Raw genomic sequence first — 12,327 nt, 5'->3', positions numbered from 1 at the left:
GCTGGAAGAGACAAAAGTTGCAAATCACCAATGCGAGCAACTGACCGAAGAGATGCAGACTTGCGGAGCAATTTGATAATGGATAAGAACCATCAACATAAAAATAAGCATATGAAGCATTAGTTAAGATGGAAGAAAGCATAAGCTTTCAATTTAAGGATTACATGGAGTGCAAGCTACCTTGCTGCATTAGTTAAGCTATATGAACACAACTTGGGCTCTTAGACCAAACAACAAAGAGCAATATGCGCAACTGGACCTGTGAGGTAGACAATTTTGTCCATGTTCTAGTTCACCACTAACTAACAATGTGTTTAGGGCCTGTCAGAACCACTTCGTCGTCCTATTCCTATACATTAAAATTAAAATGGTTCTCACAGGTCCTATATACATTGCTATAGTTCTGAACTAGAAAATGGAGAAATTTGTATATCTCACAGATCCTACTTGTGCATGGACGGTATCCTAAGCAAGCAAAGAACCTGCCAAAACTGGAAAGAGCATGGTACATTGCCTTCCACAAAGAAACATGCAGCTTGCCATACCCATCAAATAAAACCATACCCATTAGCCTCAACAAATTTTTTAAAATAAAAAAGAAGAAAGATGAGATCCTTTGGTACCTTATCCAAATGCTCTGTTCCTCTGCTAATAACTTCCAAATATAGAAATAGCGAATAAGGTTAATAAATTGCCAGCCTGAAACAAACATTCCATAAGAGGTGAAAAATACGTAGCATACAGTAGCGTGAAAATAATCTTCAGCCCTGATGGAAAGTTAGTAATTGATACTTCCCACATGGCAAAACAAAATGCAGAATACACAAAATAATCAAAGGTGTCATATTGTAATAATTGGCAAAGGCAACTTGCACATAACTACACTTGTCATCATGACAGACGACACATGCAAATTGGGATGCACCAAAGAATTGCCTCGGGGTAGAAAATGTAAGTTTAGCCATGGCAAATTGAATTCATAAACATTGACATTTTGATCTATCCTTTTATGTCATACCAAGTGTCTCGAGAAACTAACACCATATATCACATAAATACGGCAGACGATAACATCATCAGACCAGTATCACTAACAACAACAGCAGATGCATATAACAGTGAGAGAAAAGAAAGGAAGAATATTCATAATTTAACAGCTATACCATACTTCTACCCTGTCTATAAACTCCATACAGCTAAACATAGCACAAAACTGTACACTCGCAGACCTAAAGGGGCATTAAGTGTTTATGCCTGGCTTCTCCGGCAGAAATTGCTTCATCTCCTGATCCGCACTCCCGTCGACAATACTGGGGAGCCCAAGAGATAGAGACAGTGGTTCATCATCTACAATATCTGAACCAGAAAGATTACGCTTCGTTGCCACCATGGATAGGGAAAGTGACAATAAAGTGGAGGAGCCCTCATCTGCCTTCAGTGATGCCTTATTTAAGCTAGTACTAGGTTCTGGGGAATCCTTCATCGTCAGATGAAAGAACATGGATGATATGATCAGGTACAGGTTTTTTAAGAGAGACAGGATCTGCAGGACCCCTGTGACAATGCTGTAAAACATCGAATGGATTATCCTGTCCAGCCGGTAAGGGATGTATCTTGGACAAGCATTTAATAGGTGGCATTTCATCTCCAAAAATGCTAGTAGAGTGTTTGCCTTAAGAAGTCTTCTGCCTTTTGTTGGTGAGGTCAGAATCCAAAGAACCCATATCTGAACTTGGAGTTGATTTGGTTTGATTATATCTTTGATCCACTAAAATGACAATGCGAGGGCAGAAGACCATGTTTCTTAAGTTTCATCTCATGTGACATTGATCTAATTGCACCTGGTTGCTGTGAAAAACAGAAGAGAGATTCATTCTGATCTGCTTTCTCCATTTTGTTTCCACCTGCTGTTCCTGTGCTACCTGAAATGAATAATATAAGGATTAAACAACAAGCAAGGATAAATCCAGAATTGATATGTAGCTTTATCCCATGAAAATATGCCACCACCTTTTGCAGCAGCGGGATAATCCCGAACCATGTCATGACCTTCTCCTGTTGAGATTGTGGGAAGATTAGTTCCATAGGGAGCTGCAGAAGGATGCCCCAGTATAATTTGTCTTGTGCCTGCAGTTTCTTCATGATGTATTTCACTTGCATTCAGATTTCTATCCTCGTGTTTGGACTCTAATAAAATATTATAATCTACAGATGCAACAGATTTCTCACTCTCTGATCCAAGTGAAAGAGCCGGATCAGATATATCATCATTAGGGCACTCATTCAAATCTATACCCAAAGGCTGAAGTGCCTTAGGGGAACCCGTATCATGCTGGATAACAGGTCCATTGATTTGTTCTAATGGACAATTATTTGTAGGAAGCTCTAGTGGACTACTTTCTTTCCGGGCATAAAAAATGCCCCAAAAGAAAAGTAAACCATTCCAACCTGTAAAATATCATAAAGAATCCATTAAAAGGAGGCAATGAGCAATCCTGCCAAGAGACAGCAACATTAGCAAAGAAAAACTCACGTTGAATGCTCTCTGGCAATTTATCAGATGGAAAAATGAGAAGTTCAGTGCCACCAATATTTGCTTTGAGGGACAAATCACCAAGAAGCATGTTATCCAAGAGTTTACCATATGCCCTTTCGTAACTGTTCAAGGAGACAGGAGACCTCAGCTAGTATACAGAGGATTGATACTCATGAAACAGTGAAATGGTGAGAAAAGTGATACCTTTCAACATCTTTAGCAAAGAAAAAAAGAGCAATATTATCTTCAGTTGGATTTACTTCATTAAATTGCAGTGGCCATGAGGAATGCCGTGGGACTTCTGCTAGCTGAATTTTGTCAGGTAACCGTTCACCTACTTCACGTACTTTGGACGAGGCACAAGTAGACAAGTAAGCTTGAAACCCATCAAACATTTCAGGGGAGTTTCCATGTCCTGAAACCTCAAAGCTACCCCTGAAATAGAAGAAATTCACTGTTAAAACTCTGAACTAGTAAACGGAAGTAAAGGGAGAAGAGGAGGGTCATACTGCCAGATGTAAGACTGCTCTGGAATAATAAAATCTTTTAAAGGATTCCCAAGAGCTGAAGATTGATCAGCAAAAGTTTCCTTCTTCAAATCTGGTTTATCCAATTTATTATCAGGGGGGGATAGATTGTGTGCCATCTGAAGACCACGTGGAGTCACAGACAATATATCTCCTGAATCTTGAACCACCTCTACAATTTTACAGGAATCATCTCCTGTGTTTTCCAAAAGCTTTTGTTGGCAACATACCACTTTCGGAGCTGAATCATCAGAGGTGCTTTCTCTTGGAACATCTTGCAAATCTGATTCACAAGTCATGGCAGTAAATGTTGTGGTAACCACCTCGGCATGCTCATTTGGCGCTATGTTAATATTATTCACTGAAATGAGTAAGTCGTCATCCTCAACATCATTTGATCTATCCTTTTTGGCACATTGGGATTGAACTGGTGGATCAGATATCTTTACTCCGTAAGCATCTTTACCAGAAACTTCCATTGGTTTTGGATGCACGGTAACATCTTGCTTGCCATTGTCACTTCTAGACAAATCATAGCTCTGCTTCTTTTCAGCATATCCTGATTCAAGCAAACCATAAAGAAAGCACATCAGGGAAGGGGGGGACAACTAAGATTTTCCATTTATCTTTCTCTTGAGAAATAATTAAGTAAAGGGACTATAGCGTTCTTGCCCCTATTTTGAACCCCAATTGTGATTTTACCCTCATTTTCTTCCACTTTGTGTTTTTACCCCTGCTTTTCCAAAACGAAGGTTCAGTTTACCCCTACTCCGTGAACAGCAGGTAACGGTGTTAAAAAAGTTGAAAGATGACAAGTTTGCCCTTCCAAATATTGCGCTTTTTGCCCCTATTTCAAACCCCAATTGTGATTTTATCCCCACTTTCTTCCACTTTGTGTTTTTACCCCTACTTTTCCAAAACGAAGGCTCCGTTTACCCCAGTTCTTAACTCAGTTATCTACATCCGGATCAAAGCAATTAAAAATTAACAAAAGCCCCATGAAAAGACAAACGTACCCCTTATCTCTCGGTCGTCTCTCTCAAGGTCGTCCCTCTCAACGCTAGCAGGCAGCTTTTGTTAATTTTTAATTGCTTTGATCCGGATTGTGCTAGCGTTGAAAGGGACGACCCTGAGAGAGACGACCGAGAGATAAGGGGTAAGTTTGTCTTTTCACAGGGCTTTTGTTAATTTTTAATTGCTTTGATCCGGATATAGATAACTGAGTTAAGAATTGGGGTAAACGGAGCCTTCGTTTTAGAAAAGTAGGGGTAAAAACACAAAGTGGAAGAAAGTGAGGGTAAAATCACAATTGGGGTTTGAAATAGGGGCAAAAACGCAATATTCGGAAGGGCAAACTTGTCATCTTTCAACTTTTTTAACACCGTTACCTGCTGTTCACGGAGTAGGGGTAAACTAAACCTTCGTTTTGGAAAAGAGGGGTAAAAACACAAAGTAGAAGAAAATAGGGGTAAAATCACAATTGGGGTTCAAAATAGGGGCAAGAACGCAATAGCCCCTTAAGTAAATAAAGAGCTTACCAGGTCTGTTGCTACTTTTAAGTATGCTTGTTCCAGACCTTGAAATATCCTGATCAATTTTTCTTTCCCCTGACTTCATACAGCTGTCAGGCCTTGGAGATGAAGGAATGTTTGGTTTTTTCAAACTAAAGGAAGCCCTTCTTTCTGTTAAATTCTTTTCCTTTATTGGCTTCAGTACTCCTGGTTTTTCATCTTGAGACAAATGAAATGTTTGCTTTTGTTTTGATGATCCAGCATCTATGGAATCTGAACCCTCACGTTTGAAAGATCCTGATTGTACAATCTTTTTGATGGGTTCCTTATCTCTAGGATCTCTTGGGGAATGTTCTGCAGGTCTTAACTTGCTAGACATCCCATCAACCAACTGCTTGACCTTTGGTCTGTTGTTGGTGCCGTTGAAGGATAGCTGCTTGGATAAAAGGCCTGTTCAGAAAAGCTAGAAGGTTAGCATACGAATCCAGACTAAAAGTAACAATAAATAAAACAAAGATTACTTGTGAATAGAATACCAAAAGAATTTAGCCAAACCTCTTGGTGAAGGAACTGGAGCTTTAGCATTCATCATGTTCCCCAAGGAATATGACCGTGACAAGGTCTGAGAACTTTTGACCACCTGGGTAGTTCTCACCGGAACATTATCAACTGAAGTTAAACCTCCCTTGCTAGATTTCTTAAATGAGTTCTCACGAGAGATGACATCTTGCTTTCCAAGGCTCCCTGTCTTGAAGAGCCTAGGCTTAGGGGACGATGTACTCTCTGCATGTCTCTTACATGATATTGGTGGACTCCGTAGGCCTTCACTTGAGAGTGGCGACTCCATATCAGTAGAAACTCGCAACTTTTTGTGGTTTAACAGAAATTCTGAACTTTGACTCTTGTTATAGACTCCAGATGTTGGTGTTCCATAACTGCGTGGTCGTGTGTCCAAATCAGATGTAAGAACTTGCAGTTTGTTACGGTTTGCAACGCTTAATGATTTTTTGTTCTTCACATCCAATCTTTCAGCAGCTGGGGTGGTATCCTTTACTTGGCGTGTTTGTGTATCAGCTGAAGCTAAATGCAATCTTTTACTCTTACCATCACACCGATCAGCTGTCAGTGCGCTGTGTGTGACTTGCGGAGAATCCAAATCAGGCACAACAATTTGCAATGCCTTAGGCTTGCTTTGACTTTCTGTCCTTTGGTTCTTTCTTTCTGTCACATTAACCGCCACGATACCATAGTTACTTGTATTTTTCTGATCTTCCTTAAGTTGGCATTCTTCACAAAACCATTCACCAACTGGAACTTTTTCCATCTTCACTCGCATGCAGTAACTAGTAAAAATAAACTAACAGTTAACACTGACATGTCCATGTGAAATATGGATGTTGCGTATGCATTTTACCTTACAAATAATGCACCTAAAAAGTTATGATACAAGTACTAGACAAATCTGAATAACCAACAATGTTTTTGTTTCCTTCGACACATAAACCCTGATGGACCTAAAAATATTATGTAACACCACCACGGAAGGAAATTAACTTCTGCACAAGATCAATGGTTGGCCGCAATGGTAGGTTACTACCTGAGCAGATTATTAGTGTAGGTAAAAGTCCAGATTAAATTATTTAAAGTGCCTTGTCTGTACTCTCTCCAATCCCAAATAGAAGTCCATTTGGAGTATTGGACTCGGGCACAAAAATTAAGGTGAGGGGTACAATGAAGATATTGTCCATTAATTATTGCTAGAATTGAGTGACAAGTGTATTGCATTGATTAGTGTACATTTAAGTAGGGGTAGACATGGAATAATGAACCAAAAATGTGCTGGAGTTATCATGAACTTATATTTGGTGCACTTGGGAGAAAGCTAGCTGGACTCATATTTTGAATTTGGAGGAAGTATGAACTATAAATTTTGCCAGTAGGTATGGTCAATATCACTTCCACTGCTAAATGAATGACTTCTTAGTCAAACAAAATACTGGACGCAACTGATAGTTCCAACTTCCGACAAATACTAGAAAAGAAAACTACCACAGAATGTAACTTACGTATGCTCTGCTCCCTCAAGGCATCTGGTGCATGTAGCTAGAAGATACTCCCTACCAACATCTCCACATATATCACAAACATTAACCTGGGATTGATGCAAACCAGACATAAATGTTAAAAACGAATCTAGCATACAAGTATGTAAATAAAATATGATGATTACAAATAGTAAAAATAAAGTGCTTAAATATGCAAACAAGATACAGACATTGACAACAAAAGTGCCATAAAGGAAGATAAAAAGAAAAAAAAAACTCATGTATATTCAGATACCAAGCTAGCTGCATATAAAGTTTTTTTGGGTTAGGAGCAGGATGGACCTTGATTAAAGAAAACAAGCAAATAATGATTATGACCATAGCATCATGATTACAAAGAATAAGAAAATGCTTGAACATATACTCGGAGTCATCACAATGAGGTTTTCCATGTATTTTCATACATGAGCAAATATGCCATGCAGCACATTTCATGGAGAACTACTTAAGAACATAACTGCACCAAATGCAGCAGAACCATGCAAAATAGAGCAGTGTTATTAACTTATTATATCTACAGGTAACAGGAACAATTAAGGAGATTGTTCAATTGGTTTGCTTGATAGTTGCAAGATTATAAAGTCAATGAAAGAACTCTCACTGTTTGATGCTAAGAACTTTGAACTGGTCAGAGAGAAGTAGACATATTAGTTCATTAAAATTACCTCATCCTAAAGAAATAATCTGGAGCAACTGGTTATCACTCAGCTGAACAGCAATAAGGTTAACAAAAATGATTGTACACATATTTCCAGGATAAAAATACAGTGAAGTGCAGCAAACTCTAATATTTGAGTGCCAAGAAGGATGTTAGAATCACACAGTTCTCTAAAACAAGAACAGTCTATATACCAAATTGTTTGCATTGGTCTTACCAAGGTTATCAAGTCGCTAGTTGGGCTTATAGGTGCCATGGCGATCAGTTATGCACTACAATTATTTATGATTAGTCGTGATTAGTCAGATTGACCGTGCCATGGCAACTAGGGTTGATTAGACAATTTGAAAACACTCTTCTAACTATTGGTATTGGTAATGACTTAATAGCACGTGCAATTAAAAGCATGATAGTGGAAATTTGTTATTCTCAAGTTTAACATAGGTAGATTCCATGCCCAAAAAAAAAAAAAAACAGCACCAACAGGTAGTGCTAGATGGTATTCCAGAATTGCAGATATCATGCAGAAGACTATTTGAGTTCAAACTTTGGCATAAATTTTTTTTGTTCAAATATGCAGGAGAGCTGCGCACCATTATAGAAGAAGAAAAAATGGTACAGGATCAGTTCAAACCATCAGCATAAAACTTAACCAGTGCAAGCTGTCTTCCACACAAAAAAAAAGGGCGCAGCACACTGCTATAATTCTAACTTCTACACAAATGCCATATGGCCAATAAAGTGGCAATGAAACGAAGGTTAATTTCACATTCTAACCGAATACTACATAGAATGACATTAACAAATAATAGATTCCTTTTTTTTTTGTATCCAGACATCAAGCCCAGTGTCAATTAAGGCTAGTTTCAATACCAACCAGTGAAACAGTTGCAAGCAGTGTGTTCAAAGAGGAAGCAGTAAGAAGGGATAAAGGAGTTACTTACATCTATCAAACCTTCCGAATTCCCACAGTCTGTCATCACATCATGTTGTATATTCAACTTTCTGTCGCTGGATATATCCATTGAACAATCTTGATCCGAATCTTGTTTGTCACCCACATTCTTCTTAACATCATCATTAGAATGGATGTCACCACGTTCTTGGATTTCATCTTTTGAGCACAAGGTGCCATTGTCTAGATCCTTCAATGAGAAACTATCTTTGTTCGCATGCCTATTACTGTAGCCTGCCAGCATGCCATGGTTGTTATCACCAGCTATACAAGGGTTCAATTGCCCACCTCGTGCTTGTTCATTATTCTTCAAAAGAGTAGTTTTCTCACAAGGTTGATGAGATAAATTATCCACTGCTTTCCCAAATTCATGAGCTTGCCTGTTAGGAGATAATCTGCTCAATGCACTGACAGAAGACTGGGTTCGCAGCAACCTTTTTGTCATAACAGAAGAATCTACAGGGGAAAATCTACCGGATGAGCTAGGATGCATATCACGACCATCAGATCCTTTCTTTGATCCATCAACACATTGATTTCTTAGTTTGCTGTGGTTAGCCATGGCTTTATAATCTTTAGCAGTCAAATCTCGACTGGATGCAGAAGTTGATAGTTTTTTCTTATCCAAATGAAGTTTGCCTTCTCCTGAAGTAACACATGAGTTGCTGTCATCAAGGTATTCTGCTCTAGATAGTCTTGTGTCTTGATTTAACAGCCTCCTTCGTTTTGATGGCATGTCAACCTCTGATGAATCATCTGCAATGGATGATCTTGCAACCACTTTGTTTCCACCAGTCACAGAGTAGGAAACATGACCCGAGGTTGCACTAAACTCATCATCGTTTTCTCCTTTACTACAGAGCCCTTTCTCACTACGAATGAGTGAATTGTTTTTTACTTCCGACCTTGTGGAGCATGTTTGAGAGGATGCACATTCAACATTCGAATCCTCAACTCGAATACGTGGGTGTAAACAAGAGGAGCAAGGGGCAGAACAGACATTACAGGTGCCAGACTCTGCCTTGACACGAGTGCTGTTGCTTGATACCACTCTTTTCCTTACCACAGTCTTGTCCTACAAATATAAAACAATATGTCAGTCTTAAAATCATTACTCGTGCACAACAAAAATAAGCATGAAGGCTGAAAGGCACAATCGCACAAGTAGCACTCTTAGCTAACATTACATGTCTGTCAAGAACTCAAGATATGGATACAACAGGAAGAAAGGATGGTTTAACTGCATAGATAATAGAACGACACTTAAACCAACAAAACACAAATGTTACCATAAGCGTTTCTAGGGTTTGACCATTACAGTACTTCCTTCTAATTGCCGTGCTGTCCTAAAACTATATAAGCTATATTACATAAGATATATCAAGATAAACAATAATGAGTTCAAATTTAGATAATGGTAGACTGTTCCACCAAATCTACACATGACGACAAGAATGGTCTCGTGAACAATTTAAAACATATTAGATTTACTTGAAAAACATCAATGTGTCATAATATCGTAACAAATAAACATATAATGAATGACCATCAAAGCAGCTTCCATTTCCAAAGTGACAATAGCTCATACAAAAAGCAGAAATCGTGGTAACATATTCTTTTTCTACAGCATTATTGGATAGGAATCACACTCCACCACTAAACTGGAGGCGTCTGAGTCTACAAGCGAAGAGGAACAATCTATAAGAAACTAGCTTCTGAGCATCAGATGATCAAAGAGCAGCAAGTATTCTAATCTAATGAAATTCAAGGACCAAAATATTTCCATGCATATGCAGGGAAATACTCATGCCTCCAATGCTCACCTCCATCTTAGAGGCCAGTTCTTGTTGCTCCGAGCCCTCCATGCGCCCTCCGCCGCACCCTTCCGCTGGTTTCTACACAGTAGAAACAATACGCATCAATCACCAAACCAAACTGCAGCATCGGCCGTAAAATCACATTAAAAACACATGAAATCTTTTTGATTGAAGACTGAAATTCGATTCAGCGGACTTGATATATTCAAAAGAGAAACCTAAATCAAACTAAAACTGATGTACATATTCGATCAAATTCGATTCGTATCCTTGTAAAATCGTGTCACCTTAGAAAGCATGAGCAATAAGGAACGAGCAATAAGAAAACCTGAATCATAAGCACGCGCACCCATGCGCCGTTTGCAAAACTTCGAATCCACGAACTCCTAACACATCGAGTACAATAGAAAACAATCACATCTTCTCATCTCATCCTATTGGGGAAACTAACAACCACCCCCAACAGCAACGCGTACGCCACAGCACCGTGCTGGATGCAGCACTACGCACCTCTGGAACCGGGAGATCTTTGTGGCGCGTGCGATCGTACAGATCCCTCATGGTACGCTCCTGCTGCCCCCTCATTACCCTCCCTCCGCCCCCTGCCGATCGGCCGCGCCTCCGCCCCTAACCCCCGGCACAGGCAGCGAGCAGCCTCGACTCCTCTTCCATCCTAGGGGCGAGAGACAGAGTCCGGCGAGGAGGAGGAAACCAAGACGAGGGGGATTGGATTGAGTGGGGTTCGCTCAGCTCTGTCGTGGCGAGGAAGCAGCAGCGCCGCGGAGGAGCAGAGGAGGAAGACAGGAGAGAGGCGAGGAGAGGAGAGGGGAGAGAGACCAGTACTGGTAGTGCTTTAGAAATTTGGCTTCGGAGGGCGTGACGGTGACGCGACGGGAGACGGGCGAGATGGGAACGGAATGGAACGGAAGCGCGCGACCCTCTAAATCGCTGACTGTCGGGGCCCACTCGTTTCCCCGAGTGGGAGCCGTAGCCACAGGTCAGTCTTGGTTCTCCAGCTGTGTGCTTTACCCGGTTCTTGTATACGTACTTAAAAAGGCTGGCCGGTGGTAATTGTGGACAGCTGGTGCAGGGGTAAACTAGTGGTCATGCTTGGAGATACGTACTCCGTATACATGTATGCATATACTAGTGGTATACTAATGTATCTGTAAGAATTTTCTTACTGTAGTATTTAATTTGCACCTGTGTAAGAATAAGACCTAAATAGTATGCGTGTGATAAATAGTGTTAATCTTATTCCTGATTTCATTCTTTGCCATCGATTTATGCGTTGCTAATGTATTTGCCTATTTGGTACTAATATAAGGCCCGTTCGCGTACCCTTAAGCCCGGCTTGATCCGCTTCTTTTTTTATCCGAAACAGTGTTTCCCTCTCACAAATTCCTTCAGATTCCTCCAGAATTTCTCCAAGCGAACGGGACCTACATAAATACTCCCTCCGTCCACGAAAGGATGTCATTCTAGCACAGTGTCATATTTTAGTATCCTAAGCGATCAATTATAGATAAAAAAAGTATCAATATTTATGATATCAAATAAATATTATTAGATTAATTACGAAATATATTTCCATATTAAATTTTTTGGATGGTAGGTGTGAATAGTACTCACTAGAAATTTGGTCAAACGTGAACCACTTTTGATAGCACGTAACCCGTAGTTACATCTCTTGTGACCAGCTTCGTTTTCTTTGGCACCTCTTTATAGTCCCCAAAAAAGAACTCTGTTTATTATAGTTTATAGATATTATTAACCTGATAAGTGAAATTGGTTTTTGTTGATTTTATTTTGTTGCAACGGTCATCATATCTTCGCATTGGGCATGCATGTAGCTAGGGCGCGTTACATGGCTATCGCGACAAGCCTTCGCCTCTTGCGCGTCAACGACAATCCAAGCACACCAACATCGGAAAAAAAAAATTGACAGCAAACAATTACACCATTTGACATTTGTATGTGTCTTTTTTCTCTAATAAAGAAATCTATTTTAGGGTCGCACATAGAATGAGTCATACAGATACTTTTCACGTGCTTGCAAGAATCAATAGCACAGCAACTAGAACCCCATTTGGTTGCAAAAATATAATCGGCCAAAGCGTTGTTTTTTTTTTTGTAATAAAGTTGTTCTTCGTGGAATGCTCATAAACGTTTTTATTTTTTAACTAGAAAGGAGAATTACCTAAGTAGGTGTTTTACA

The 12,327-nt window shown here is 39.7% G+C and overlaps 1 protein-coding gene across 2 annotated transcripts; it reads right to left on the bottom strand.

Moving 5' to 3' along the window:
• Window positions 1–1,330: 1,330 nt before the first annotated feature.
• LOC136527585 (ASI1-immunoprecipitated protein 2-like) lies at window positions 1,331–10,980 on the bottom strand. 2 transcript variants are annotated; one of them, XM_066520378.1, is made up of 12 exons: window positions 10,620–10,689; window positions 10,438–10,495; window positions 10,116–10,187; window positions 8,282–9,367; window positions 6,641–6,726; window positions 5,130–5,917; window positions 4,602–5,024; window positions 3,046–3,622; window positions 2,741–2,971; window positions 2,534–2,658; window positions 2,011–2,448; window positions 1,331–1,922 (listed from the first exon to the last, which is right to left on the bottom strand). In XM_066520378.1, the coding sequence occupies exons 2-12, from the start codon at window positions 10,444–10,446 to the stop codon at window positions 1,753–1,755; spliced, it is 4,005 nt and encodes a 1,334-aa protein (XP_066376475.1). In that variant the 5' UTR covers window positions 10,447–10,495; window positions 10,620–10,689; the 3' UTR covers window positions 1,331–1,752. The 2 variants fall into 2 exon arrangements, with proteins under 2 accessions (XP_066376475.1, XP_066376468.1); XM_066520371.1 differs by lacking the exon at window positions 10,438–10,495 and having other exon boundaries at window positions 10,620–10,980.
• Between the last annotated feature and the right edge of the window lie 1,347 nt (window positions 10,981–12,327).

This window comes from Miscanthus floridulus, chromosome 2 (genome assembly GCF_019320115.1).
Source record: "Miscanthus floridulus cultivar M001 chromosome 2, ASM1932011v1, whole genome shotgun sequence".
NCBI classification, from domain to species: Eukaryota; Viridiplantae; Streptophyta; class Magnoliopsida; order Poales; family Poaceae; genus Miscanthus; species Miscanthus floridulus.
This window is presented reverse-complemented; position numbering and strand designations above follow the sequence as displayed.

Coding starts and splice junctions, on each gene's coding strand:
- LOC136527585 (XM_066520371.1), bottom strand. CDS start 10,694: ATGAGGGGGCAGCAGGAGCGTACCATGAGGGATCTGTACGATCGCACG. Junction 6,727..8,281: donor ATTCGGAAGGTTTGATAGAT/GTAAGTAACTCC, acceptor CATCAATCCCAG/GTTAATGTTTGTGATATATG. Junction 2,972..3,045: donor GAGCAGTCTTACATCTGGCA/GTATGACCCTCC, acceptor CTTCTATTTCAG/GGGTAGCTTTGAGGTTTCAG.